General features: G+C 42.4%; 1 protein-coding gene across 1 annotated transcript in view; it reads right to left on the bottom strand.

Moving 5' to 3' along the window:
- UBE2R2 (ubiquitin conjugating enzyme E2 R2) overlaps positions 1-25,644 on the bottom strand; it is a 120,200-nt gene extending 94,556 nt beyond the window's left edge. Inside the window, exon 1 of the mRNA XM_044265511.1 lies at positions 25,178-25,644. Within this exon, the coding sequence (XP_044121446.1) occupies positions 25,178-25,354 (177 nt within the window). The 5' untranslated portion in view covers positions 25,355-25,644. The remainder of the gene's footprint in view (positions 1-25,177) is intronic.
- Positions 25,645-27,399: the final 1,755 nt, after the last annotated feature.

Below are 27,399 nucleotides of genomic sequence, written 5' to 3' on the forward strand. Positions count from 1 at the left end.
GGTTTCCTCAGGCAGAGTGCAGAGCCCAATGGGGGGCTCATTCCAGGACCATGAGATCATGACCTCAGCCAAAATCAAGAGTCCAAGGCTTAATTAAGTGACTGAGCCACCTAGGCGCCCCCATTTATTTAGAGAGAAAGAAAGCACACATGCACACGAGTAAGGCAAGGGCACAGGGTGAGAAATATACAAGCTGACGCCTGCTGAGCAAGGAGCCCCACAAAGGGCTCAATCCTTGACCCATGAGATCATGACCCCAGCTGAAACTAAGAGTCAGGCACCCAACCAACTGAGCCACCCAGGCACCCCTATGAAATAACTTTGTAGAACCCATTTGATTCTTTAAACCAGAGACAGGTAAAACTTTGATTTCTAAAAAAATGTTTAACTCAAGGGTTATATGGGTGGTTCAATTGGTTAAACATCTGCCTTCAGCTCAGGTCACGATCTCAGGGTCCTGGGATGGAGCCCCACATTGGGCTCCTTGCTCAGAGGGGAGCCTGCTTCTCTCTCTCCTTGTGATCTGTTAAATAAATAAAAACTTTTTTTTTAAGATTTTATTTATTTATTTGACAGAGAGAGATCACAAATAGGCAGAGAGGCAGGCAGAGAGAGAGAGGAGGAAGCAGGCTCCCTGCTGAGCAGAGAGCCCGATGCGGGACTCGATCCCGGCACCCCGGGATCATGACCCAAGCCGAAGGCAGCGGCTTAACCCACTGAGCCACCCAGGTGCCCTAAAAGCCTAGAAACTATTTGAAACTTGGGAGGATATACAGCGGAGGGGAAGCAGATAGATGATATTTTTGATCATCTTTCATAGCAAAATCAGACAACTTTTAAAGTACAAAAATTAATGGTATTAAGTACTAAACTATACACTTAAAAATGGTTAAAATGGTAGGGGGCACCTGGCTAGCTCAGTCAGTAGAGCATAAAACTCTTTTTTTTTTTTTTTTTAAGATTTTATTTATTTATTTGACAGACAGAGATCACAAGTAGGCAAAGAGGCAGACAGAGAGAGAGGAGGAAGCAGGCTCCCTGCTGAGCAGAGAGCCCGATGCTGGGCTCCATCCCAGGACCCTGAGATCATGACCCGAGCTGAAGGCAGCGGACTAACCCACTGAGCCATCCAGGCGCCCCAGAGCATAAAACTCTTGATCTCAGAGTTGTAACTTTAAGCCCCATGTTGGGTACGAAACCTACTTAAAAAAATTTTTTTAATTATTAAAATGGGAAACTCTCTCTATATAGAGAGAGATAATATATACTTCTTTTTATTTAAAGATTTTGTTTATTTATTTGACAGACACGATCACAAGTAGGTAGGCAGAAGGAGAGAGAGGAGGAAGCAGGCCCCCTGTATATACTTCTATATATACTTCTATATACAGAAATATATAGAAACTATATATATACATATGTGTATATATATATTTACAATTTTTAAAATTTTTTTATTAAAAAAATAAATAAAAAAACAGAACAACTCTGCAAAGTACAACCAGGGATATGGAGAGAGGTAGCAGGATATTCAGCACATAAAATTTTTTGGCTTTGGGGGCACCTGAGTGGCTCAGTGGGTTAAGCCGCTGCCTTCGGCTCAGGTCACGATCTCAGGTTCCTGGGATCGAGCCCCACATCGGGCTCTCTGCTCAGCGGGGAGCCTGCTTCCTCCTCTCTCTCTGCCTGCCTCTCTGACTGCTTGTGATCTCTGTCTGTCAAATAAATAAATAAAATCTTTAAAAAAAAAAAATACCCCCCCAAAAAAAATTAAAAAATTTTTTTGCCTTTTTTTTTTTTTTTTTTTTTTTTACCTTGCATATGTTATTACTTATAAAGTTAAAATTCAAAATGGGGAGTGCCTGGGTGGCTCAGTCAGCTAAGAGTCTGCCTTCGGCTTGGGTCATTACCCCAGGGTTCTGGGAAGGAGCCCCACATTGGGCTCCCTGCTCAGCAACAGGGAGCCTGCTTCTCCTTCTGCCTGCTTCTCCCCCTTCTTGTGTGCACTCTGACAAATAAATCTTAACCGAATCCTTAAAAAAAAGAATAACAACTCAAAATGTATTGTTAACGCTAACAGCAACTAACATTTACTGAGTGCTTTTTACATAGCAGGCACATTCTAAGTATTTTTACATGTACTAGCATTTTTAATTTTCACAGTATTCCTAACAAGGTAGCTGCCACATTTCCCCCTATTTTACAGAAGAAACTAAAGGCCTACAGAGGTTAAATAATTTGCTCAAGATAACAGGCTTAGAACCAGAACCTAGCCATCTGACTCCTTAGCTCACATTTTTTTTTTTAAAGATTTTATGTATTTGTTTGAGAGAGAGAGAAAGTGAACGGGGTTGGCAGGGTTGGGGGGGTGACAGAGGGACAAGCAGACTCCCTGTTGAGCATTGGAGCCTGACTGGGGGCTCAATCCTAGGACCCTGAGATCATGATGTGTGTGCCGAAGGCAGATGCTTCTGAGCCACCCAGGCACCCCCAGAGCCCATATCTTTAACCACGATATTAAAATGCTTCTCTACTAACATTAAGGAAGAATGAGGTTTAGCACAATAAAGCTCAAAGGATCACTAAAATACAAATGCCTACTCTTTAACTCCACTAAGAAATAAACATTAATAGTTTTAAGTTTTAACCTTGAATCTATAGTCTCTAAAGTCGTTCGTAGGCACTAAAATCACAACCAATAAGAACCCAAGAAATTAGCTGCACTAAACAGCACTTACCAAAAATAAAACAAAAACAACAACAAAAACTAACTCTAAGTCTTTACAAAAGAAAATAAACATACCTCAACTTTTACTCACTGCCTTCTACTTGATTAACTCACGAGAGCATACAACAACGAGTAACACTATTCTTGAACTCTCAAGTAAGATCTTCCATGGATCCTCATAGTTGGTTAGCTCTATGCCCTCTTTATGATCACATTCCAAAAGTCACATTTCTTCAGAAATATCTAAAAATGTCATATACAAAAAATTTAAAACCCTCTTCCCAACTTCAGGCCCTACTTCACAGTTTCAATCTGTTCTCCTTAGACTTTCTCCTTAACCACTTTCTAAGATGTCATTTTTTGTTGTTGTTCATTGTCTATCTCCCCCACTTAAAACATAAGCACCATGAGTCAAGTGTTTTGTTCATTGTATCCTCAACACCTACAATGGCACCTGATTAGAGGAAACAGTACTGGTAACCAAAAGTATATATAAATAAAAATGACAAACTTTAAATGTACTCCATGTTTCTGAGGTTAATACTGATAGCTTTAATTATATGAGAAAAACATAGTAACTTAGGCCCCATAGCCTTCTCTAAATGTTTGTAAAGCATTACACAAGAAACTAAAAATAGTCAGTTTAGCAATACTTTTTACTCGTTTCTCACTAAGTAAATTTATTATTGCCTCTAATATATTAGATATGTTATGAAGTAATTTCCTTGTCTGAAAAAAATCAGAACTATTTTCCTTGTTAGAACTAAAATCATAAACAAAAAAAAACAACACACCAAAAAACAAACCCATCATATACAAAAATCCTTAGAGTAAAATTATACAAGTTATTAACATAAGAATTCCAAAGCTTAAAGAAAAACTTGTTAGGGTGCCTGGGTGGCTCAGTTCGGCTCAGGTCATGATTTCAGGGTACTGGGATCAAGTCCCCAATCAGGCCTCTGCTCAGCAGGGAGCCTGCTTCCCTCTCTCTCTCTCTGCCGGCCTCTCTGCCTACTTGTGATCTCTCTGTCAAATAAATAAATAAAATCTTTAAAAATTAAAAAAAAAAAAAAGACTTGTTATAATTTCACAGGTGTATGTGTGTCATGGTTGCACTGGAAGATGGTATTTGATGGCAGAGAAGCACATTAACGTAAAAAATTTTTAAATACCCCTTTTTTGACTGATAAAAAATATATATGTATATTTGGGACATAAAGGCATTTTAATCATAAAATAAAGCAAAACAGAATCATACCGAATATCAATAGGAACCAGAATCAGGAATCAGAACCACCTGGAAATGCCCACCAGATTTCCACGTCCCTCCCAAGAACATTCTGACTCCTTTCTCAGATATGTGTTGTACAAAAGCATTATCCTAGTTCATGGCTTGTCTTTTCCTTCTCTTATCTGTGTACTTGATAGAAAATAGTTTTAATTTTGATGAGGCTCACTTCATCAGTCATTTCTTCCAAAGTTCATACACCTTTGGTGCTATATCTAAGACCTCTCTGCCAAACTCAAGGTCAAGAAGACTTTTTCCAGTGCTTTCTTCCAAGTGTTTTACTGCTTTATGACTTACATTTAGGTTTATGATCCACTCTGAGTTAACTTTTTTTTTTTTAAAGATTTTATTTATTTATTTGACAGACAGAGAGGCAGGCAGAGAGGAGGAAGCAGGCTCCCTGCTGAGCAGAGAGCCCGATGTGGGGCTTGATCCCAGGACCTTGGGATCATGACCTGAGCCGAAAGCAGAGGCTTTAACCCACTGAGCCACCCAGGTGCCCCCACTCTGAGTTAACTTTTGCATATGATACGTTTAGGCTGAGCCTCACTTAACATACAGATGAGCAATTTTTCCAGCACCATATGTTGAAAAGACTGTCCTTTCTTCGGTGAATTATGTTTGTACCTTTGTGAAAAAGATCAGTTGACTGTATTTGTGTAAATCTATTTTTGGGTTCTCTATTCTGTTCCTTTAGTTCAATATACCACACTGTCTTGATTAGCATTACCTTATATTACTTCTTAAAACTGGGTATTGTGAATACCCTAAATTTCCTATTCTTTTTCAAAATTGTTTTGGCTGCATCTTTTTTGGCTGCAGTTGGTTGAGCTTCCAACTCCGTTTCCACTCAGGTCATGATCTCCTGGTTTGTGAGATACAGTCCTGCAACAGGCTCTGTGTTCAATAGAAAGTAAGCTTGAGATTCTCTCCCTCTGCCTCTCACCCTACCCACACTCTCAAATAAAATCTTTCAAAAAAAAACTGTTTTGGCTAATCTGATTCCTTTAATTTTCCACATATAATTATCTAAAACCTAGGCAGAGTAGCCAACTCTATATCTTAGCCCTACAGAAAACTAGCATTTTTACTATTGCACCTTATCTTGTCAAAACCAGTTCAAGGGGAGCCAGGGTGGTTCAGCCAGTTAAGCCCTCTGCCTTTAGCTCAGGTAATAATCCCCTGGATCGGGCCCCAAGCCCGATGTGTCAGGCTTCCTACTCAGTGGGGGAGTCTGCTTCTCCCTCTGCTCTCCCTGCCATGTTCTCTCTCTCTCTCTCTCTCAATAAATAAAATCTTTAAAAAAAGAAAAACAGTTCAAAGTATCTTCTCTACAGGTATTATGGAGATGTTCGTACCTTTTGACCCAATATACTTTGGTACCAGAAACTTATGTGAAAAACACACAAGTACCAATATAAAAATGTATTCAACACAACATTGTTTAGAAAACAAAATAAATCTCTAGGTTCAACAAAAGAGAAAAAGGTCAAACAATGAATAGCTGGGGAACTATTCTAAATATATTAAGTTTTTTAAAAAATGAATACACAGTATCTAATTTTTTAAATGAACAATGGCATATTCCGAAGAAAATATATTTAAAGTACTATCTCTGAAAGGTTTTTTTTTGTTTTTTTTTTTAAGGTTGTTTTTTCTTTGACAGACAGATCACAGGCAGGCAGAGAGAGAGGGAGAAGCAGGCACCCTGCTCAGCAGAGAGCCCAATGCAGGGCCAGATCCGAGGACTGTGGGATCATGACCTGAGCTGAAGGCAGAAGCTTTAACCCATTGAGCCACCCACAGGTGCCCCTAAAAGTATTTTTTCTAGGGGTGCCTGGCTGTCTCAGTTGCTGATCTCGGCAGTTATGTGTTCAAACCCCAGACTGAGCAAAGAGTTTACTTAAAAAAAAAAAAAAACTATTTTTAAGTAGCATATTTACAAGTGATTTTCTCCATAGGTTCAGGAACTTTTAAAGCTTTCTCCAATAAACATAAAAGGGAGATTAATATTTTTTTAACATTTTATTTTTTATAAGGTGGTATTCCCATTTTCATAGTAAAATACACAGGTAACTCTAAATCAGCCTGTACCTTATTTGTATCAAGTTCTTTTCATAGGATAGGAATCATTCACATGACAATGTTTTACGAGAGCTTACTCTAAACCCTACAAATTCTTCTATCCTACTGTCATGACAGTGACAATTTTCTCCATGCTTGTCTTCATGTTTAACTTGGGCAGAATTGTTTTGTTTGTTCTTCTCTTTTAAGATTTCATTTACTTATTAGAGAGAGAAAGAAATCACAAGTAGGGGTAAAGGGTGGAGGGAGAACCAGGCTCCCTGCGCCCATTCAGGGCTCGATCCGAGGACCATGGGATCATGACATGAGCCAAAGGCGACACTTAACCCACTGAGCCACCCTGGTGCCCCAACTTGGGCAGAATTGTAAGCACAGTATTTTAAATTACATCATCCATAAATGACACATAGGGAAAGATACTGCAACAAGCAATGTATCTGACAAATGATGACCTTCTTCATGTAAACATCCTTTATCCTTGGTAAAACAAACAAAAACAAAACCTAAAGAAAAATGGGCAAAGGACAAGTATAAATAACTTACATATATATTACAATGGCCAATGACATGAAAGGTAAATTTCATTCACAGTTAAGGGAAACAACCATCATTAAACCTGATTTATCAGAACTGCCAATTTTATAGTTTGATAATACTCATATACATTATATAATAAAAATCAGTATTTCTGTGGGGCGCCTGAGTGGCTCAGTTGGTTAAGAAATTGCCTTTGGGGGGTGCCTGGGTGGCTCAGTGGGTTAAAGCCTCTGCTTTCGGCTCAGGTCATGATCCCGGGGTCCTGGGATCGAGCCCCACATCGGGCTCTCTGCTCCGCAGGGAGCCTGCTTCCCTTCCTCTCTCTGCCTGCCTCCCTGCCTACTTGTGATCTCTGTCTGTCAAATAAATAAATAAAATTAAAAAAAAAAAAAAAAAAAAAAGAAATTGCCTTTGGCTCAGGTCATGATCCCGGAGTCCCAGGATCGAGTCCCCACATCAGACTCCCAGCTCCATGGGGAGTCCGCTTCTCCCTCTCTCTGACCTTCTCCCCCTCACTCTCTCAAATAAAAATAAATAAAACTTAAAAAAAAATTAGTATTTCTGAAAGGTAATTTGACTTTCTAGTAAAATTTAAATACATCTATCTTTAATCTAGCAAATCTATTTACAATATAGATATGTAAAAATGTCCCTTTAAAGGACTCCTAGGTGGGATGCCTTGGTGGCTCAGTAGGTTAAGCGGCTGCCTTCGGCTCAGGTTGTGATCCTCCAGTCCTCGGATCAAGTCCCACATTGGGCTCCTTGCTCAGCAGGAGCCTTCTTCTCCCTCTGCCTCTGCCTGCCACTCTGTCTACCTGTGCTCGCTCGCTCTCTCTCTCTGCCAAATAAATAAATTTTTTTAAAAAATCTTTAAAAAAAAAAAAAAAGGACTCCTGGGTGGCTCAGTTGGTTAAGGTACTTGCCTTAGACCCAGGTCATGATCTTGGGAATCCCAGGATCAAGTCTCCCATCAGGTTCCCTGCCCAGCAGGAACTCTGCTTCTCCCTTCACCCTCCCCCTTTCTCATGCTCTCTCTCTCTCATTCCCTTTCTCTCAAATAAATAAATAAAATCTTTAAAAAAATAAAAATGTCCCTTTAAGCTTTGCTTAAAAGCTAGAGGAGCCTGGGTGGCTTCGTAGGTTAAGCATCAGGTCTTGATCCCAGAGTCCTGGGATTGGGCCCACGTCAGGCTCCTTGATCAGCAGGAGCTGGCTTCTCCATCTCACTCTGCTTTCTGCTCCCACTGGCTGCTCGTGCTCTCCATCAAAGTAGTAAATAAAATCTTTAAAAAAAAAAAAAGTTGTCCAATAGTATAAGAGGGTTCCCCTTTCAGGTACATCCTTTTGAATGTGCTGATGCATGTACCATGTGCTGATGCATGTACAATTTTCTGCCCATCATGACCCTCCTGGAGCCATCCCAAAGCCCCTGAACCGATCCCTGGATAGATTCTAACTGCCACACAGCCTGCTGCCCCATTTCAGCAGGAAGCACCCAGAGAAGTCATTGTCCCTACTCCCTAATGGCAGTTGGGGTTACTATTCCAGGGGGGGAGGAATGAGTAAGAAACAGGAGGAGCTACAAAGGGGGAGATATACAGGGAGTTAAGTGATCAGGCTCACAGAACTCCCCAAAATGTGAAAGTGTGGAGAAACAAGAGAGAAGGGGACAAATCTGACCACCCTACTCTAGGAGTGTGGGGAGGGGAACCACCCTGCCCTAGGCCTGTGGGGAGGGTTGAGTGGGATGGGTATCTTTATGATAATCACCTGTGACCAACAAAAAAGAAGTCATAGAAGGTATTATCAATAGAAATGTTAAAAGGTTTACTTGAGAGAGAGAGAGAGAACGAGCAAGCACAGGGAGGGGCAGCAAAGAGAGAAACTCAAGCAGGCTCCCTGCCAACTGGGAAGCCCAACTTGGGGCTGGATCCCACAACCCCAAGATCATGACCTGAGGTCGAAGTCAAGAGTCAGATGCTTAACTGACTGAACCTAACCAGGCACCCCTAAGTATAACCATATTTATAACTTAAAAATGCATAGATATGTTTGCATATGAACAGAGGATTGTTTGCATATTGCATATTGAAAACTTGCATATTTTCTAGAGGATTAAATGTCTAACAGTTAAGTGATTTTCAGGGAGAGAAAGACTTCATGCTGCTTGAATTTTTTCCTAGAGAAACAATAACTTAATGCCCTTAACTAAATGTCCCTCATTACATCATTAAAGTTATGAAATTTCAGTATAATACCACATGATAGATTTCACTCTGAAGAATTTATTATTCTTCTCCACCAAATCTACTAATCTAAATTTAGTTGCATGAGATATGAGAAGGTAAGATACGACTAGATCCTGCATGGGAAGTTTTACAAATCAAAGCAGAGAAGAAATAATGCAGAAAAAATATGCAGCTAGGTAAATTTGGAGCTAGAGCTTTCCATGATTATGTCTGGTGACCCCCTGTGTTAGAAACATAGTAAATTTCCATTACTCTTATTATTAATAACATCCTTAGTTTGTCATAAAATATAATTATCACCAGTCCAAAACAGTTCAGTAGTTAAATACACTCAACTGGCAACAAATCAAGTTTAAAAAAGAGTGAAAGATAAAGTGCTGGTGAAGATGTAAAGAAAACAGATTCTAACTGCCACACAGCCTGCTGCCATTATCCTCACAGACATTGCTGGTAGGAATGTTAAAAGGTGCAGCTACTCTGGAAAACAGTCTCAGTTCCTCAAATGGTACACTGAGTTCTCGTATGACCCATTAATTCTATTCCCAGGTAAATACCCAAGAGAAATGAAAACATAGATCCACACTGATATTTGTACATAAATGTTCGTATCAGCATTATTTTTAATAGCCAAATAGTAGAAAACAACTCAAATGTTCATACACTGAAACATTATTTAACAATGAAAAGGAATGAAGTATTACGATTACTTGCTAACACAGGAACTCTGAAAGTGTTACGTTAAAGAAGCCAATCACAGACGACCATTATGTTATATGATTCCATTTATATAAAATACAAACCTGTATATTTAAGGAATAGGCAAATATATAGTCATAGAAAGTAGACTAGTTGCTTAGAGCTTGGGGAGAAATGGGGAGTGACTGCTAACAGGTATGGGACATTTTTGGATGAAGAAAATGTTCTAGGGACGCCTGGGTGGCTCAGTTGGTTAAGCAGCTGCCTTCAGCTCAGGTCATGATCCCAGCGTCCTGGGATGGAGTCCCACATCAGGCTCCTTGCTTGGCAGGGAGCCTGCTTCTCCCTCTGCCTCTGCCTGCCATTCTGTCTGCCTGTGCTCGCTCTCTCCCCCTCTCTCTCTCTGATAAATAAATAAAATCTTAAAAAAAAAAAAAGTTCTAAAATTGATTGTCAGGATGACTGTAAAACTGAATATACTAAAAAACACTGAACTGTATTTTTTTTTAAGATTTATTTATTTGACAGATAGAGATCACAAGTAGGCAGAGAGGCAGGCAGAGAGAGAGAGAGAGAGAGAGAGAGGAGGAAAAAGGCTCCCTGCTGAGCAGAGAGCCAGATGTGAGGCTCGATCCCAGGACCCTGGGATCATGACCTGAGCTGAAGGCAGAGGCTTTGACCCACTGAGCCACCCAGGGGCCCCTGTTATTTATTTAAAATATTTTGACAGAAGGACAGCAAGAGAGGGAACAGAAGCAGGGGAGTGGGAGAGGGAGAAGGCTTCCCAAGGAGCAAGGAGCCCGATGCCAGACTCAATCCCAAGACCGTGGGATCATGACATGAGCCGAAGACAGTCGCTTAACCAACTGAGCCACCCAGGCACCCCTAAAGCTGTTATTAAAAAGAGAAGAAGATGACGACAAAGATGAGGGGCGCTTGGGTGGCTCAGTTGGTTAAATGTCCAACCCTTGATCTCAGCTCAGGCCATGATTTCAGAGTTGTGAGATGGAGCCCCACATCAGGTTCTGCACTGAGCATGGAGCCTGCTTAAGGTTCTCTCTCCCTGTGCTCTCTGGACCCATCACTCCCTAGGAAAGGATAAAGGAAAAGAAAGGAAAAAGGAAAGAAAGGAAAAAGGGGAGGGGAGAAGAGAAGAGTTGAGTTATCAATTAAGAAAGCCTTAAGAGGAGCGCGTAGGTGGCTCAGTGAGTTAAACCTCTGCTTTCGGCTCGGGTCATGATCTCGGAGTCCTGGGATGGAGCCCCCCCATCAGGCTATCTGCTCAGCAGAGGGCCTGCTTCCCCCCATTCCCCCCCACCCCCGCCAAATAAATAAAAATCTTAAAAAAAAAAAAAAAAAAGGCCTTAAGAGACATATCAACCAGATGCAAATGTGGATTTAACTTTGGATCCTGATTCAAACGAACTTAGAGGTTTATCAATGAGATGACTGGGACAATCTGAATATTAGATAATACTAAGGAATTTTTTTTTTAATTTGAGTACATTTGACACACAATGTTACATTAGCTTCAGTTGTAGAAATTACTGTTTATTCAGTATAAAATAATGCAGTGTGCCTGGGTGGCTCAGTCGTTAAGCATATGCCTTCGGTTCACATCATGATCCCAGGGTCCTAGGATTGAGTCCCACATCTGGGAGACTGCTTCTTCCTCTCTCACTCCCCCTACTTGTGTTCCTCCTCTCTCTGTCAAATAGATAAATAAAATCTTTTTTAAAATTAAAAAAAAATGCAATTATATTTTTAAAAAGAGTTCTTGTCTTTTGCGGAGTCCAGTAAATTACGGATGATAAGACAGGGTGTCTGGGTTTATCTTAAAAGAGTCTAAGGGGGGGGCAGGGGGAGCGGACCTGGGTGGCTCAGAGGGTTAAAGTTTCTGCCTTCAGCTCAGGTCATGATCTCAGGGTCCTGGGATCGAGCTCCCTGCTCAGCAGGGAGCCTGCGTCCCCCTCTCTCTCTGCCTGCCTCTCTGCCTACTTGTGATCTCTGTCAAATAAATAAATAAAATCTTAAAAACAAAACAAAACAAAAAACATTCTAACTGGCAAGAGCATAGGTTACAGGGATGAACCTGAGAAGTTTTCAGGAGAGATCACAGTGAACTGGGTTTTAAAATTTAAGCCGTGGGGCGCCTGGGTGGCTCAGTGGGTTAAGCCGCTGCCTTCGGCTCAGGTCATGATCTCAGGGACCTGGGATCGAGTCCCGCATCAGGCTCTCTGCTCAGCAGGGAGCCTGCTTCCCTCTCTCTCTCTCTCTGCCTGCCTCTCCATCTACTTGTGATTTCTCTCTGTCAAATAAATAAAATCTTTAAAAAAAAAAAAAAATCTTTAAAATTTAAGCCGTAATTTTCCCAGACTAAAAAGAGCACATAAAAGCTGAAAAGGGCATTCCAGGCAAGTAACAACTTAGGCAATGGCGCTGTGAAAAAGTACCTATGGGGCAAGAACTGGAAATACAGTTCTTGAAGGGCCTTGTATGCCACACAAATAAATTTTTACCTAATTTTGTGAAAGATGAGCAGGTATCTTTTTTTTTTTTGGTGGAGATAAGTCAGATTAGAGCTTTAGAAAGATTACTCTGGTAGCATCACGAATGGAGAGGTATAAGACAGCAAAGAGGCTACCGTCACAGTCCAAGTGAGTGACAACTGAGTATAAACTTACATGGTAGCAGCAGGAATGAAGAGGGGCTCAAGAGCAGAGACGTGAGGTACTAAAAATAACTGGATATGTAGAAAGAGAAAGCAGAAATCATCTTATTTCCAGCTTCTAGACTTGTGTGACTGGGTAGACACTGTCCAGTATCACAGAGAGTGAATATAGAAAATGCATATTAAAAAAAGGTAGAGAAAAAAATAAAATAAAATAAAATAAAATAAAAATAAAAAAAGGTAGAGGGACGCCTGGGTGGCTCAGTTGGTTGGACGACTGCCTTTGGCTCAGGTCATGATCCTGGAGTCCCGGATCGAGTCCCGCATAGGGCTCTCAGCTCCATGGAGAGTCTGCTTCTCCCTCTGACTTTCCCCTCACTCATGCTCTCTCTCACTTTCTCTCTCTCAAATAAATAACATCTTTAAAAAAATTTTTTTTAAATTAAAAAATTAAATTAAAAAAATTTAAAAAGGTAGAGTACAGTTCAGTGTCTAAGTCTTTAGTATAAATACAACATACTTTAAAAAAAAAAAAAAAAGGGCCATACTAGTAGAAATGTCTAACAGGCCTCATTAGAGATGTAGACTTCAAGACATACTTGGTAGCTCAAACAATAACCCAGGAGAGCTTGTTTATAATAATTCACACAGAAATTTAACTGACTTTAAAAGTTCCCTGCCTATTCCACCTTGTTAATAATTAATTCGGTCAAGGTATATATGTAAACAGTACAGGCAAGATGCAGTTAATCTTTTATTTAGGAGACTTTATATATATTTGGGAGGGGGGATGCATACACATTTGGCTAAACTTCACCAAAATTACTCCTTAACAAATATATACACACGAGGCACCTGGGTGGCTCAGTGGATTAAGCCTTTGCCTTCGGCTCAGGTCATGGTCTCAGGGTCCTGGGATCAAGCCCCATGTGGTCCAGCTCTCCGCTCAGCAGGGAGCCTGCTTCCCCCTCCCCCTCTGTCTGCCTCTCTACCTACTTGTGACTTCTCTGTCAAATAAATAAAATCCTTAAACACACACACACACACACACAGAGAGAGAACATTATCAAAGCATAAATACAGGGGCGCCTGGGTGGCTCAGTGGGTTAAGCCGATGCCTTCGGCTCAGGTCATGATCTCAGGGTCCTAGGATTGAGTCCCGCATTGGGCTCTCTGCTCAGCAGGGAGCCTGCTTCCTTCTCTCTCTCTGCCTGACTCTCTGCCTACTTGTAATCTCTCTCTGTCAAATAATAAATAAATAAAATCTTTAAAAAAAAAAAAAGCATAAATACAGCTTGAAAAATGTGCTTTTCTGGGGTGCCTGGGTGGCTCAGTGGGTTAAAGCCTCTGCCTTTGGCTTGGGTCATGATCCCAGGGTCCTGCTCAACAGGGAGCCTGCTTCTTCCCCTCTCTCTCTCTGCCTGCCTCTCTGCCTACTTGTGATCTGTCTGTCAAATAAATAAATAAAATCTTTTAATAAATAAGTAAGTTTTCTGGTATTTTTAAAAAGATTTTATTAGATAAGATTTTATTAGATATTAAATAAGATACTTGCTTGCAAGTATCTTAACTTACTGTAAGCAAGTAAGCGTGGGTGTGTGTACAGGGAGAGGAAGCAGAAACACCCAACTGAGCAGGGATGGGCAGCTCAGTCCCAGGACCCTGGGATCAGGATCAGGACCTGAGATGAAGGCGAACACTAGACTGAGTCACCCAGGTGCCCCAGTTTTATAGTACTTAAATTACAAAAGGAACCCTACACAAAGATCATAATTTGCTGTATTACCGTATAATCAATATTTCAATCTTAATTTTTAGTTAAAACTTTGGTCATCAAGAACATGAGATCTAATTCAGAGAAACAAGTAACTATAGATAAAATGTCAAAACTAAATAAAATGCAACTTCCCAAAAGGGAAAAGCACAACTAGAGTAACTAAGCAGTCTAAATATTTAGCCGCTTTAGTCTACCACATATCCTTAGACTAGGAGTTGACCATCTAAGGTCTATGGAAAAAATTTAGAGATCAGTAATTCCTTGAAACTGCATCCATTAGGAAGGAAGAGGCTGTCATTCTCAAAGGATGTGACTCCCCCCAAAATAAGTACTTACTCTTTTAGGTCCTCTGCCAAATGCTAAGGAAATCCAAAGACCCAGTGGCATTTTTTTTTTTAAAGACAATCTTATTTATTTATTTATTTATTTGACAGAGAGATCACGTAGACAGAGAGGCAGGCAGAGAGAGAGAGAAGCAGGCTCCCTACTGAGCAGAGAGCCCGACATGGGACTCGATCCCAGGACCCCGAGATCATGACCTGAGCCAAAGGCAGCGGCTTAACCCACTGAGCCACCCAGGCGCCCCCACCAGTGGCATTTCTTTTTTTTTTTTTTTTTAATTTTTTTTTTTTTAAAGATTTTATTTATTTATTTGTGAGAGAGAGAGGGAGAGAGAGCAAGCACAGGCAGAGAGGCAGGCAGAGGCAGAGGGAGAAGCAGGCTCCCTGCCGAGCAAGGAGCCCGATGTGGGACTCGATCCCAGGACGCTGGGATCATGACCTGAGCTGAAGGCAGCTGCTTAACCAACTGAGCCACCCAGGCGTCCCATGGCATTTCTTAAACGAGCACATTATCTAAGAGTATTTAGACTCATACACTACTAGATTTGGTCACAACAGAAAAAAACTGATTTCCTTAATATAGTACTTACCTATCCTCAAGTAACTTTTCCAGTTTTGCCACTTATTAGCACCATTTTTAATTTAAGGAACCTCTCTGATCCTAATTTATTCCGTACTTTACCATTAAAAAATCTTCAGAAAAAGGTTACATAAGATGGAGATTTAATTAAAAACTCAGGAAGTGCTCTCCTCATTTTAAAGCCCTCCCTTTTTTAAAAAATAGAGCACTAGCCCAGAGAGGGGCAGAAAGAGGACACAAGCAGACTCCCTGCTGAATATGGAGCAGGAAGCACGGGAATTCCAGGACCCAGAGATCATGACCTAAGCCAAAACCAAGAAATAGATGCTCAACCAAATTTAAATTTTTTTTTTAAAGATTTATTTATTTGACAGAGAGAGAGAGATCACAAGTAGACAGAGAGGCAGGCGGGGCGGGGGGGGGGGGAGCAGGCTCCCTGCTGAGCAAACAACCCTATGCGGGTCTGGATCCCAGGACCTGGAGACCATGACCTGAGCCGAAGGCAGAGGCTTAACCCTCTGAGCCACCCAGGCGCCCCCAAATTTAAATCTTAAATCTAAATTCTACAGTAATTTCCTTATCGTCAGTAAGACATTTCACTCTTCGTCTGGCGAATTTTCTGTCATGCTTTTTTCAGGGTAAATGCTGAAATATGATTAACAAATCCCAAAGGACTCCAGGTAGGACCCCTGAGAACACAATTACTTTTTTTTTTTTTTTTGAACATTAGCATGGAGGTTTTTCCACAGGGCTTAGTCCTTAGCAGCTTGAATACATCATTATTCCTATTTAGCCAATGGGGGGAAAAGGCAGTCGAGTGATTAAGATCAAGATGGGTTTAAAAGTGTGTGTTTGTTTGTTTGTTTGTTTTTCCTAATCCAACTACCAGAATTCAAATGACCTTTGCCCCCTTCAGAGCAAATTCCTCAGAAGGCTGGCCATACCCTCCCTCAAACAGTGCTACACCCACACTGCTCAAAACAATTCAGAATTCTTGGAGAACTGGCTTCAGAACCTATTGTCCAACTTTTTTTTTTTTTAAAGATTTTATTTATTTATTTGACAGAGAGAAATCACAAGTAGACAGAGAGGCAGGCAGAGAGAGAGAGAGGAGGAAGCAGGCTCCCTGCTGAGCAGAGAGCCCGATGCGGGACTCGATCCCAGGACCCTGAGATCATGACCTGAGCCGAAGGTACCGGCTTAACCCACTGAGCCACCCAGGCGCCCCCAACTTCTTAATGTTCTTACTAGTGGCAAATCTTTTCCTTATTTAGTGTGGACTTTTGTTTCATTTAATATTCAAAACTGACTCAGATTCAACTTGGTAAATAAGGTAAATAATCTGAGTAATAATATTTTTCAATCAAAAGTAACCTGTGAATATAGGGATGCCTGGATGGCACAGACGATTAAGTCTCTGGCTCTTGGTTTCAGCTCAAGTCATATCTCAGACTAGTAAGACAGAGTCAGGTTCCGCTCTCTGCACAGTCTGCTTAAGAGACTTTCTCCCTCTGCCTGTCTCTAAAAATAAATAAATCTTTTTTTTTTTAATGACATGTGAAAATAAAATACTACACACTAATTTTACCTGTGCCTCTGCCAACAATTTCAAAAGAAAAGTTTCAAATTATATGAAGGATACTGTTTTGAATAGTAAAACTTATTGTTTTGTCTTATTATACATATCAGGTATGACTATAAGTAAACTTAAAAATCTTATTTCTAGGGGTGCCTGGGTGGCTCAGTGGGTTAAAGCCTCTGCCTTCAGCTCGGGTCGTGATCCCAGGGTCCTGAGATGGACCCCTCATCAGGGTCTCTGCTCCGCGGGGAGCCTGCTTCCTCCTCTCTCTACCTGCCTCTCTGCCTACTTGTGATCTCTGTCAAATAAATAAATAAAATCTTTTTTTAAAAAAATCTTATTTCTAGGGCATCTGGGTGGCTCAGTTGGTTAACCATCTGCCTGTAACTCAGGTCATGGATCCCAGACTCCTGGGGTCAGGTCCCACAGAGGCGTCCCTGCTCAGCAGGGAGTCTACTTGTCTCTCTGCCCCATCCCACTACTGCTTGTGTGGAGTTCTCTCTCACACAAAAATGAATAAAGAAAATCTTTAAAAAAATAATAAATCTTATACCAAAAACTAACGATGTACTATATGTTGGCTAATCGAAAATTAAACAAACAAACAAAGTTATTTCTACAGGCACCTCAGTGGCTGAGTCAGTTAGGCATCTGACTTCAGCTTGGGTCATGGTCTCGGGGTTCTGGGATTGAGCCCTGCTGTCTGGCTTCATGCTCAGACAGGAGTCTCCTTCTCCCTCTTCTTCTCCCTCTGTCCCTCCCTGTGCTCATTTTCTCTCCCTCTCTCAAATAAAATCTTCGAAAAAAAAACTTTTTTCTAAGTTAAGTTATTCTGTTTCTACAAAGGATTATTACATATTGCCCCAACTGCTGTAACTTTGCCAGTTCTTAATATTATCTTATAAATGGGGGCCATGGTTATCGTCAACAAGATAGTAATCATTTGGTATTTACAATCTAAATGACTACGTATGTTACTAAGTGAGACACATAATCCAAATGATTCCATAGGATTTATCCCTCAAATTAACTATCAGCTGCCCATGCAGCAAATACAACAAAACAGATAAATAATGAATTATGAAATTTAGAAATCTAGATTAAAACTATGGCACTGGGCGCCTGGGTGGCACAGTGGGTTAAAGCCTCTGCCTTCTGCTCAGGTCATGATCTCAGGGCCCTGGAATCCAGTCCCACATCAGGCTCTGAGCAGAGAGCCTGCTTCCTCCTCTCTCCCTGCCTGTCTTTCTGCCTACTTGTGATCTGTCAAATAAATAAATAAAATCTTAAAAAAAAAAAAAAACAACCTATGGCACTGATCTAAAGATGCTATAATAGAGGTAACAAGTATCACTTAACAGACTCAGCTGAAAGAATAAAAAGGCTTTAACATTAAAACTACTCGTTTCCTATGACACTTAAATTTACTTGGAAAAATATTAAGGCATTATTATTTTATTTTATTTTTTTTTTTTTAAGATTTTATTTATTTATTTGACAGAGAGAGATCACAAGTAGGCAGAGAGGCAGGCAGAGAGAGAGAGGAGGAAGCAGGCTCCCTGCTAAGCAGAGAGCCCGATGCTGGACTCGATCCCAGGACCCTGAGATCATGACCTGAGCCGAAGGCAGCGGCTTAACCCACTGAGCCACCCAGGCGCCCCAAGGCATTATTATTTTAAAAGCATAAACCAGTATCACATTAAGAAATTTACACCCCCCATCATCTTCCCACAGTCATTTCTGTGAGACATGTATTCATTTCTAATTCCAAAACTAGTTTTAAGACTACTATTTCTCAGGGCGCCTGGGTGGCTCAGAGGGTTAAAGCCTCTGCCTTTGACTCAGGTCGTGATCCCAGGGTCCTAGGATCGGCTCTCTACTCAGCGGGGAGCCAGCTTCCCCCTCTCTCTCTGCCTGCCTCTCTGTGTACTTGTGATCCCTCTCTCTGTCAAATAAATAAATAAAATCTTCAAAAAAAAAAAAAAAAGACTTCTATTTCTTTTTTTTTTTTTTAAGATTTTATTTATTTATTTGTCAGAGAGAGAGGGGGAGAGCGAGCACAGGCAGACAGAATGGCAGGCAGAGGCAGAGGGAGAAGCAGGCTCCCTGCTGAGCAAGGAGCCCGATGTGGGACTAGATCCCAGGACTCTGGGATCATGACCTGAGCCGAAAGCAGAAAGCAGCCGCTCAACCAACTGAACACCCAGGTGTCCCAAAAGACTTTTATTTCTCAACTCTAGCACTAACCCACTCCCCAAAGTAATGAGAAAAGTTGCTATTAAATATATTCGCCAATTTTTAAAAAAATCTTTCTGCAATAGGATTTATCATTCTCTAATTCAAGTAGTCCAAAAACAAAAACAAAAAATCCATTTTTTCCAGTGAATTTAAGATATAAACAGAAGTCATCATAACAATCTCGACCCATAATTTGGAGGAACAGATAATAATTACCCTTGGGACCTTTAAACTTAAGTAAAAGAATTTTTTTTTTAATTTGGTCAGAGAAAGAGAGTGTGTAGGAACAGGGGAGAGAGGCAGAGGGCAAGGGAGAAGCCGGCTCCCAGCTGAGCAGAGAGCCCAAAATGTAGCTCAATCCCAGGACTCATGACCTGAGCCGAAGGCAGATGCTTAACTGACTGACTGAGCCACCCAGGTGCCCCAAAAGATTTAGTTTTAAATACGACCTTTTAAGCAAGGTGGAGTTCTGTAGTCCTAAGCCCTGAATTTCTAATGCTTCCTCACTATTATTTCCCCATAACAGATTAGCAGAGGTGACCCAATTTGTTAGATGGCTTCCTTTATTCACTTGTCTCCAACAAGACAGGTTCTTCTGGACTCTTAAACTAGGAACAGTAATGCTAAGTTGCAAAAATGGAATAGAAGGTTTAATCATGATAGACTATAGTTATGTTGACAAATGCTCAAACTTTAAAGCTTTGGGGAGTGTGCTCAAACATGCCTGTGAGCTAATAGGTAAGGTATTAAAAAGAAAAAAAAAACCATAAGAACTTTAAAGTTTGATTTAAGTCACCATTTACAAACACGTACCTAACACCCACGCTTCACATTTCTGTAAAGTCTGCACAAAGATTTTTTTTTTAAGATTTTATTTATTTGACAGAGAGAAAGATCACAAGTAGGCAGAGAAGCAGGCAGAGGTGGGGCGGTGGGTTAAGACTCTGCCTTCCACTCAGGTCATGATCTCAGGGTCCTGGGATACAGGCCGGCATTGGGCTCTCTGCTTGGCAGGGAGCCTGCTTCCTCCTCTCTCTCTCTCTGCCTGCCTCTCTGCCTACTTGTGATCTCTGTCAAATAAGTAAATAAAATCTTTTTTAAAAAATTTAAAAAAACATTTTAAAAAGCATTTTGGAATCAACAGGATAAAAGAATATTCTATAAAATACTGAGGTGCTATACTTTTGCCATGGGGGGGGCAGTGGGGGAACACTAAAACTACATTTACAGTAGTGCCCCAAACCACTGGACATTAACTATGTTTCCATTTACAGTGCTGCCTTAGTTCACTCAGCACTCAAGCCAAGTTCAGCTTCCAGAAAAGGTTACAGCTAAAAGCTCTAAGAGGTATTCTCAGAGAGACTGAGGAAAAATTAAGAAATAAGATAGCTTTAATTAAAGAAAGAGTCATTATATGATTATTTTTCTTAAAAAGCACTATTTTTATGATTTTAAAGTTAAGGTACCCATCCAAATCCTTTAAAACTGGAATTCTTGGGGCGCCTGGGTGGCTCAGTGGGTTAAGCTGCTGCCTTCGGCTCAGGTCATGATCTCAGGGTCCTGGGATCGAGTCCCACATCGGGTTCTCTGCTCAGCAGGAAGCCTGCTTCCCTCTCTCTCTCTCTGCCTGCCTCTCTGCCTACTTGTGATCTCTGTCTGTCAAATAAATAAATAAAATCTTAAAAAAAAAAAAAAAAACTGGAATTCTTAACCCATCAGTTAACCCCCTGAAAATGTATACAAACTAGTTTATATGTGCCAATGTTTTCCTAAAGATAACTGTTTCTCAAAAGAATCCATATAACAAAAAGACTAAGAATCACTTTTTTAAAATAATTGTTTCAACTCTATCTTAAGAATCAGAGTCACAGGAACGCCTGAGTGGCTCGGTTGGTTGGACGACTGCCTTCGGCTCAGGGCGTGATCCTGGAGTCCCGGGATCGAGTCCCACATCGGGCCCCCAGCTCCATGGGGAGTCTGCTTCGCTCTCTGACCTTCTCCTCACTCATGCTCTCCCTCACTGTCTCTCTCTCTCAAATAAATAAATAAAATCTTTAAAAAAAAAAAAAAAGAATCAGAGTCACAAAATAGAGTATGCTATTGCCAGGCCTAAAGGTTAATTTTGGTAACGTTTTGGGTTGGATTTTTGGGGGAGGGGCACCAAAAAGTACAGAAAAGATTCGTTTTATTCCAGAACAAATTAAAATAATACATATCCATTATTTTTAAAAACTATTGAAGAGTTTCTTTAATATAAATCAAAGTGGGGGCTCCTGGGTAGCTCAGTTGTTAAGCATCTGTCTTTGGCTGGGGGTCATGATCCCCGGGGCGTGGGATGGAGTACCACATCAGGCTCCTTGCTCAGCGGGGAGGAGTCGGCTTCTCCCTCTCCTGCTGCCCCTCCCTCTATCCCACCCCTTGCCCATGCATTTGCTCTCTCTATGAAATAAATTAAAATCTTTTCTAAAAGATGAATAAATAAATGAAAATGTTAAGTCTGATAAAGAAGCTTCAATTAAGGAAAACTTATAGTATATAACACTTTCCTAAATTATCAATTTGAAATTTTCTAAAAACGGAAATACCTGTATTTCACTGTCTCAACCACATTACTGAATAAAATCAACCTATGAAAAGTTAACTGCAATATTTTAAGTCTTCTGTATCATTTAAACTTTTAAGTTATGAACATCATAAAAAATGATGTTCTTTCCTTCTTTTTTTTAATCTCTCCACCCAACATGGGCCTCAAACTCACAACCCTGCAATCAAGAGTCACATGCTCTACCAACTACTGTGCCAGCCAGGCACCCCTAGGCACTCTTCACTTTCTGATCTCTAGACTCACTGCTACCGCGCTTTCAGTACATGATGCAGGAGCTCCAAGGAGTTCTATACCAAAGCAGCCATACTAAGTTATGAACACTAGCAGAAGTACTTGAAAAGATAGTGAACTTGTTAAGTCATCATTAACTGCTCACTCGATCAACAATTTATTTATCCAGTAACATAATAAAATTCCAACTTGCTCTACAGCAGCAAAATTAAGTTCAGAGGTGTTCTCTGTTCCAAGCCATCTCCTACTTTGTGTTTTTTAATGAGTGACCCCTAGAGGAAAAAATAGAAGCAGCAAAGACGTTCACTCAGTAAGTCTTAAGAGATCAAGACTGGGCAAAAATCAAGGCCAAAAAGATTTTATAATATCCAGAAAAACAGGAACAAGAAACTACCTATACCCATCACACATGCTACCCCCAAATCCCAGAGCTAAGAAACACACAACTTGAGATTTTTTTTTTTTTGAGATGTTTAAAAAACAAAAGCAAGATGAATAGAAAAAAATTTGTGAAATACGAAGTCCCGGTTCCTACCACAACAGATGCCATAGTTAGACTGGAGCCAACTATTTCACAGTGAAAAAGATCAATAAGAAGCCTATTAATATGTAAAAGTAAAAGAGTAACATTATGAAAAATTTTAAAATGAATGGCGGTCTCACTGCCTTCAGAATCTATTATGGAAAATAAAAGAATTAAACTTGAAAATAAATTGTACTAAATGTTCAAGAACTATCATTCGATATGGGAGAATAGTGGTGGAAAAAGGTCTGTGCCAACTTTTAACTGCAGCTGTAGTGGAATACACTAAAAGCCTTGTTTTATGACAAAAGCAATGAAATAAAAAACAATGGTTTTAGACCTGTCACCAGTATTAACTGCTCATGACCATAAATTTGCCTTTTTCCTTTTTTTTTTTTTTTTTTAAGATTTTATTTATTTGACAGAGATTGCAAGTAGGCAGAGCAGTCAGAGAGAGGAAGCAGCAGGCTCCTTGCTGAGCAGAGAGCCTGATGGTGGGGTTCGATCCCAGAACCCCAGGATCATGACCTGAGCTGAAGGCAGAGGCTTTAACCCACTGAGCCACCCAGGCAGCCCTTGCCTTTTTTCAACAAAAGATTTTTGGGATAAAAGGCCATACGATAAGGAATGGAATAGAAGAAAACAAAACTGACAATTCTCACGCAAAACTAAAACATAAAACCTGTCTAAGAATTTTCATACGTTATTAAATGTTCTAATTAAAGGTAAAAAAAAGATTGGGGTGCCTGGGTGGTTAGCCAGGTTAAGTGGTTAAGTGTCTGGTTAAGTGTCTGCCTTTGGCTCGGGTCATGATCTCAGGGTCCTGGGATTCAGCACTGGGTCAGGCTCCCTGCTCAGCACGGAGTCTACTTGTCCCTCTCTCTTTCCCTCCCCACTGCTCATTGCTTGCTCTCTCTCAAATTAAACAAAACAAAACTTTAAAAAATATAATAAATGTAAAAAAAATTAAGAAATCTAACATATACAAAGATTCAACCATTCTTTCTAGTAGGACTGAAATTACAAAGCACTTAACTGAAATCAATGTTTGCCACCGTAGGGAATCCTCTTTCCATACTCCTATTTCAAACTGAGAGGATTCTCCACAGTCCTTTTCCTGCTACTTAAGCAAAAATATTGCAACTTGCACCCATTATTTCCTTTCACATAGTTTTCAAAACACTGAAATAGAGATTATTCTAATTAGTACCCGTTCACCTTGACTCTCAACTGTCCCAAATAATGACACTTTATGGAAATTAAACTTCATGTCACTCAAGTTAGCCAGCAGACACAGCAATACCTTCTCCAATTTGTCACTAATAACTTGTTCGTTAATATCTGCATCTAAAAGGTGTAATGTATGGTGACCACAAGACATTAAGCATATAGTTGGTAAGAGAACTGCTCTTACACAATCTTCTAAAGATGTGTTTTTTTGTTTTTTTTTTTTAAGATTTTATTTATTTATTTGACAGAGAGAGATCACAAGTAGGCAGAGAGGCCGGCAGAGACAGAGAGGAGGAAGCAGGCTCCCCGCTGAGCAGAGAGCCCGATGCGGGACTCGATCCCAGGACCCTGAGATCATGACCTGAGCCCAAGGCAGCGGCTTAACCCACTGAGCCACCCAGGCGCCCTAAAGATGTGTTTTTACTAGGTATTCACAGACTATCACAGGCATGAATATTAAACATCTCCCTGTCAATTCTTCACATTTTCTACAAAGCTGACCCAATTTCAAAGCTGACAGTGAAGGTTCTACCTTAAGGACAGAAAAACAAACTGGGTAATCCTAAAAATGTACATCATAACTACATGACTAAAACACTCATTTAAAACTTATGCCAAGATAGCCCCTCCCTTCAAAACAAAGATTGACTCACTGCTCTATTTTACTTACTTTTGGAAATAAAATTAAATGGATTCCCTAGCATTAATTTTGTCTCTGCCTCCACTATTTAAAAACATTCTACCTTCAATCTATGATTTGTCCCTATAAAAATGATAAAAGAAAAACAGAACAAAAAAAACCAATAAACCCCAATATCGCCAAGTTATCTTAAAATTTTAAAAAAGAAATGGAATTTTTAAAAAAGAAAGAAAACCACTGGATTCAGGATATCATGATAATAACCACTGTTCTAAAATCATGGGTGCCTAAGGAACAGTCCTACTCAGTGAAAACCTCTCACCTCAGATACTTTTCATCTGTGAAACCACCCCATTCGCTAAAGCTAACCACCTGAGTAAAACGTTTCACTTCAGTCTTCCTGAAGTGGGAAACTATCAATCTCCCTACATAACATGTTCCACCGTCTGCAGATATTCCTACATGGTGGGGGGGGGGGAGCCAGTAAAGTTGGTGGCAGGGTGAGGACAAAGGGCATTCTGAAATACCACTGAAGTAAACAGAGAATGAGAACAGAGAGGGGGCTAAATTAGCGTTCCCTCAAGTAGAGAAAGACAAGGAAACGCAGGCACCCTTGTTTACCACCCCTAGTGTCCTATTCATTACTGCCTACTGGAATGCGAAGTTGGAACTACCACCACGCAAGAAGCCCATCAAATCCTCAAAGTGTCAGGTCTCTAGGCAGCCTCTGAAACGACAGACTAGTACCCTTCCCCCACCCTCACCCCCCCAAAAAGAAAGATCCAATCCACTAAGCGCAGGTCACTCTGCCCTCTGGGGCAGTTCCAGCCGGCGCGGGGATGGTTCTGATGCGAAAACGAGACAGGAAAGACCACCTTTCTTCCCACACAGCCTCAGCTGGGGAAACAAAACAAAGACAGCCCTCCTCCTCCGGTAGCCACTACCCTAGCCAGAGAGGCTTTCCTATTTCCCGGCGCAGTCTGGCCTCCAGCCCCCGCCCCCATGACAAAGAAAAGGCACTTGGTGAGCAAGGCCTTCCTGCTTCCACAGATGGGGGGAGGGGGCTGCCAAGGTGAGGAGCCCCCTCTACACACTCGCGCTCACACTCCTGGCCCCACAAGCGGCGGGGAGCGGAGGCCTCCGCCTGGGGAAGCCTGCTCTGGGAGGGGGTAGGGGTACCTTGAAGTAGCCGCCTTCGTAGAGGGTGTTGGGGGGTCCGAAGATGGCAACCTCCCAGTTGTAGAGGTCGGACTCATCCACCAGGGTGATCCGGAAGCCCTCCACCGGCTCCTCCTGCAGGGATTTCAGCTCGAGCATCAGGGCCTTCTGCGAGCTGGTCATCTGCTGCTGGGCCATCGCGGCGGCGGCGGCGGCGCCGGGCCGGAGCCCCAGTCCTTTCGCACCCGCCGGGCCGGACGAGGCCCCTCCCCTCCGCTCGCCCTCCGCCGGGCCGCACCGGGCCCCTGTCTTCACACACCCGGCGGGCCGGACCAGGCCCCAGACGGCCCGTGGGCCCGCCCGGGTCCTCCTCACACACGACGCGGGCCGGGCCGGGCCCTTTTCCTCACACTCGGGCCAAGTGGGGGGAGGGGCCGAGGGAGTTAGGGGAATTCGCTCCCGGTCCCGGGCCTCCCCCCCCCGGAGGGGGCCTCAACTTGACTGGGGGGGGGAGGGGAGAGGGGGTGGAAGCGGAGGAGGGCGGCGAAGGGCCGGCGATGGTGAGGGGAGGGGGCCGAGCCGGCCCGGGAGCGCCGCGCTCGCTCGCCCTCTCGTTCTCCTCAGGGGCTGCCGGGGCCGAAGGGCGCGCGGGGCCGGAGGGCGGGGAGAGCGCGGCGCGCGGGGGTCTCTCGGCGGCGGCGGCGGCGGCGGCGGCGACGGCGGCAGCGGCTGCGCGGGGGGAGGGGCGACGACGGAGGAGGAGGAGGAGAAGAGCTAGAGCGCCTCGCGCCGCGGGAGCGACGGAGCCAAGAAGAAGGAGGGAGGGAGAGAGGGAGGAGGGGCGCACGCCGGGAGGGAGGGCGGCTCTCGGAGGCGGGCGGCCAGACGCGCGTGCGCACGCCCCTCCCTCCCCCGCCCTCCTCGCCCTCCCCCGCCCTCCTCCGCTCATTTCCCCGCCTCCTTTCTGCCACCCGGCGCGGTGGCGGCGCTTTGTGACGCCGACGCGTGTCCCCCGCCCTTAAAGGGCCAAGCTGCTGTGCCGATCGAGCATAGCTCCAGGGGATGCCCTTGGCCTCAAAATGATGGTGTGCGGCTGGACGCCGCGGTTCCTAGGGAGCTCCCAGGAAGGGACCACTGGTCCTAGAGCTGTCAGCGCCTTCCCTTCCACTCCCTATGCGTAGGTATCCACAGGCTTCCACAGCCATCCTCCGTGGAACCCTGGTCCTCTTCAGGCCTCTCCCCGTGACACAAAGTCGGCCGTCCCTGCACTCAGTAGGTGCTTGACACGAATATGCTGAGTTTATGCATCTTATCGGTGGGAAGAAGTGTCCCGACATATGTTGTGCAGGGCCCTCAAGCCCGTGTGTCCTTGGAGAGCAGTGTGTCACCCACCGGGGTGCTGTGGGGTGGGTGGGAGAGCAGATTCCCATCCGAGAAATGGGGAAGGCAGATAGGCCAGCTTCTACTTCTCTTAACTACAAAGAGGAAGTTGTGGGAAATAAAGAGAGAAGTAGTAACACAGACTAAACCTGGGTTCCTAGCCCTTCCCTGTGATTTGGGGCAAGTGCTCTAGGCAACCCTCAGTTGTTTGTAAAATGAAGTACTATGGGAGCACCTGGCTGGCTCAGTCCCCGGACTGAGCATGCGACCCTTGATCCGAGGTAGCAAATTCAAGCCCCACCTTGTGTGTAGAGATTACTTAAAAATAAAATCTTTAACGAAAAAAAAAATGTATTCACACACACGAAGGCGCTCTGTGGTTGAAATTTGACCCCTATAGATTTTTCAAATGGAAGGTCTGAGTGGAACTGAGGGACTTTGAAGATAATCATAACTGAAGTGAGATGCGGAAACAGTCTTAAATCCTCATATTTAGAGTAGCCTGTTCTCTTGGGAAGGCATGTCCTGTGATAACCACTGAAACGTTTTCTTAGAAAAGTCAGGATACTGTGATAGTTCCACACATTTAGAATTTGAAGATCAAAAAGATCCTAAGTTCCAACCCTAGCCCCACCATTTACATTATCCATTCCTTATTCATCAGCTTCTGTAATAAAGGGTTAATTACACCTAACTTAAACTATTGTAAATATTAAATGAGATCATCTATATACAGCATTTGACACAATGACTAGCACAGGGTAAATGATCCAGAAGTAGGAACTTTAAAGAAAGAAAAAAAAAGGGCGCCTGGGTGGCTCAGTGGATTAAGCCGCTGCCTTCGGCTCAGGTCATGATCTCAG

This window comes from Neovison vison, chromosome 9 (assembly GCF_020171115.1).
Source record: "Neovison vison isolate M4711 chromosome 9, ASM_NN_V1, whole genome shotgun sequence".
NCBI lineage: Eukaryota > Metazoa > Chordata > Mammalia > Carnivora > Mustelidae > Neogale > Neogale vison.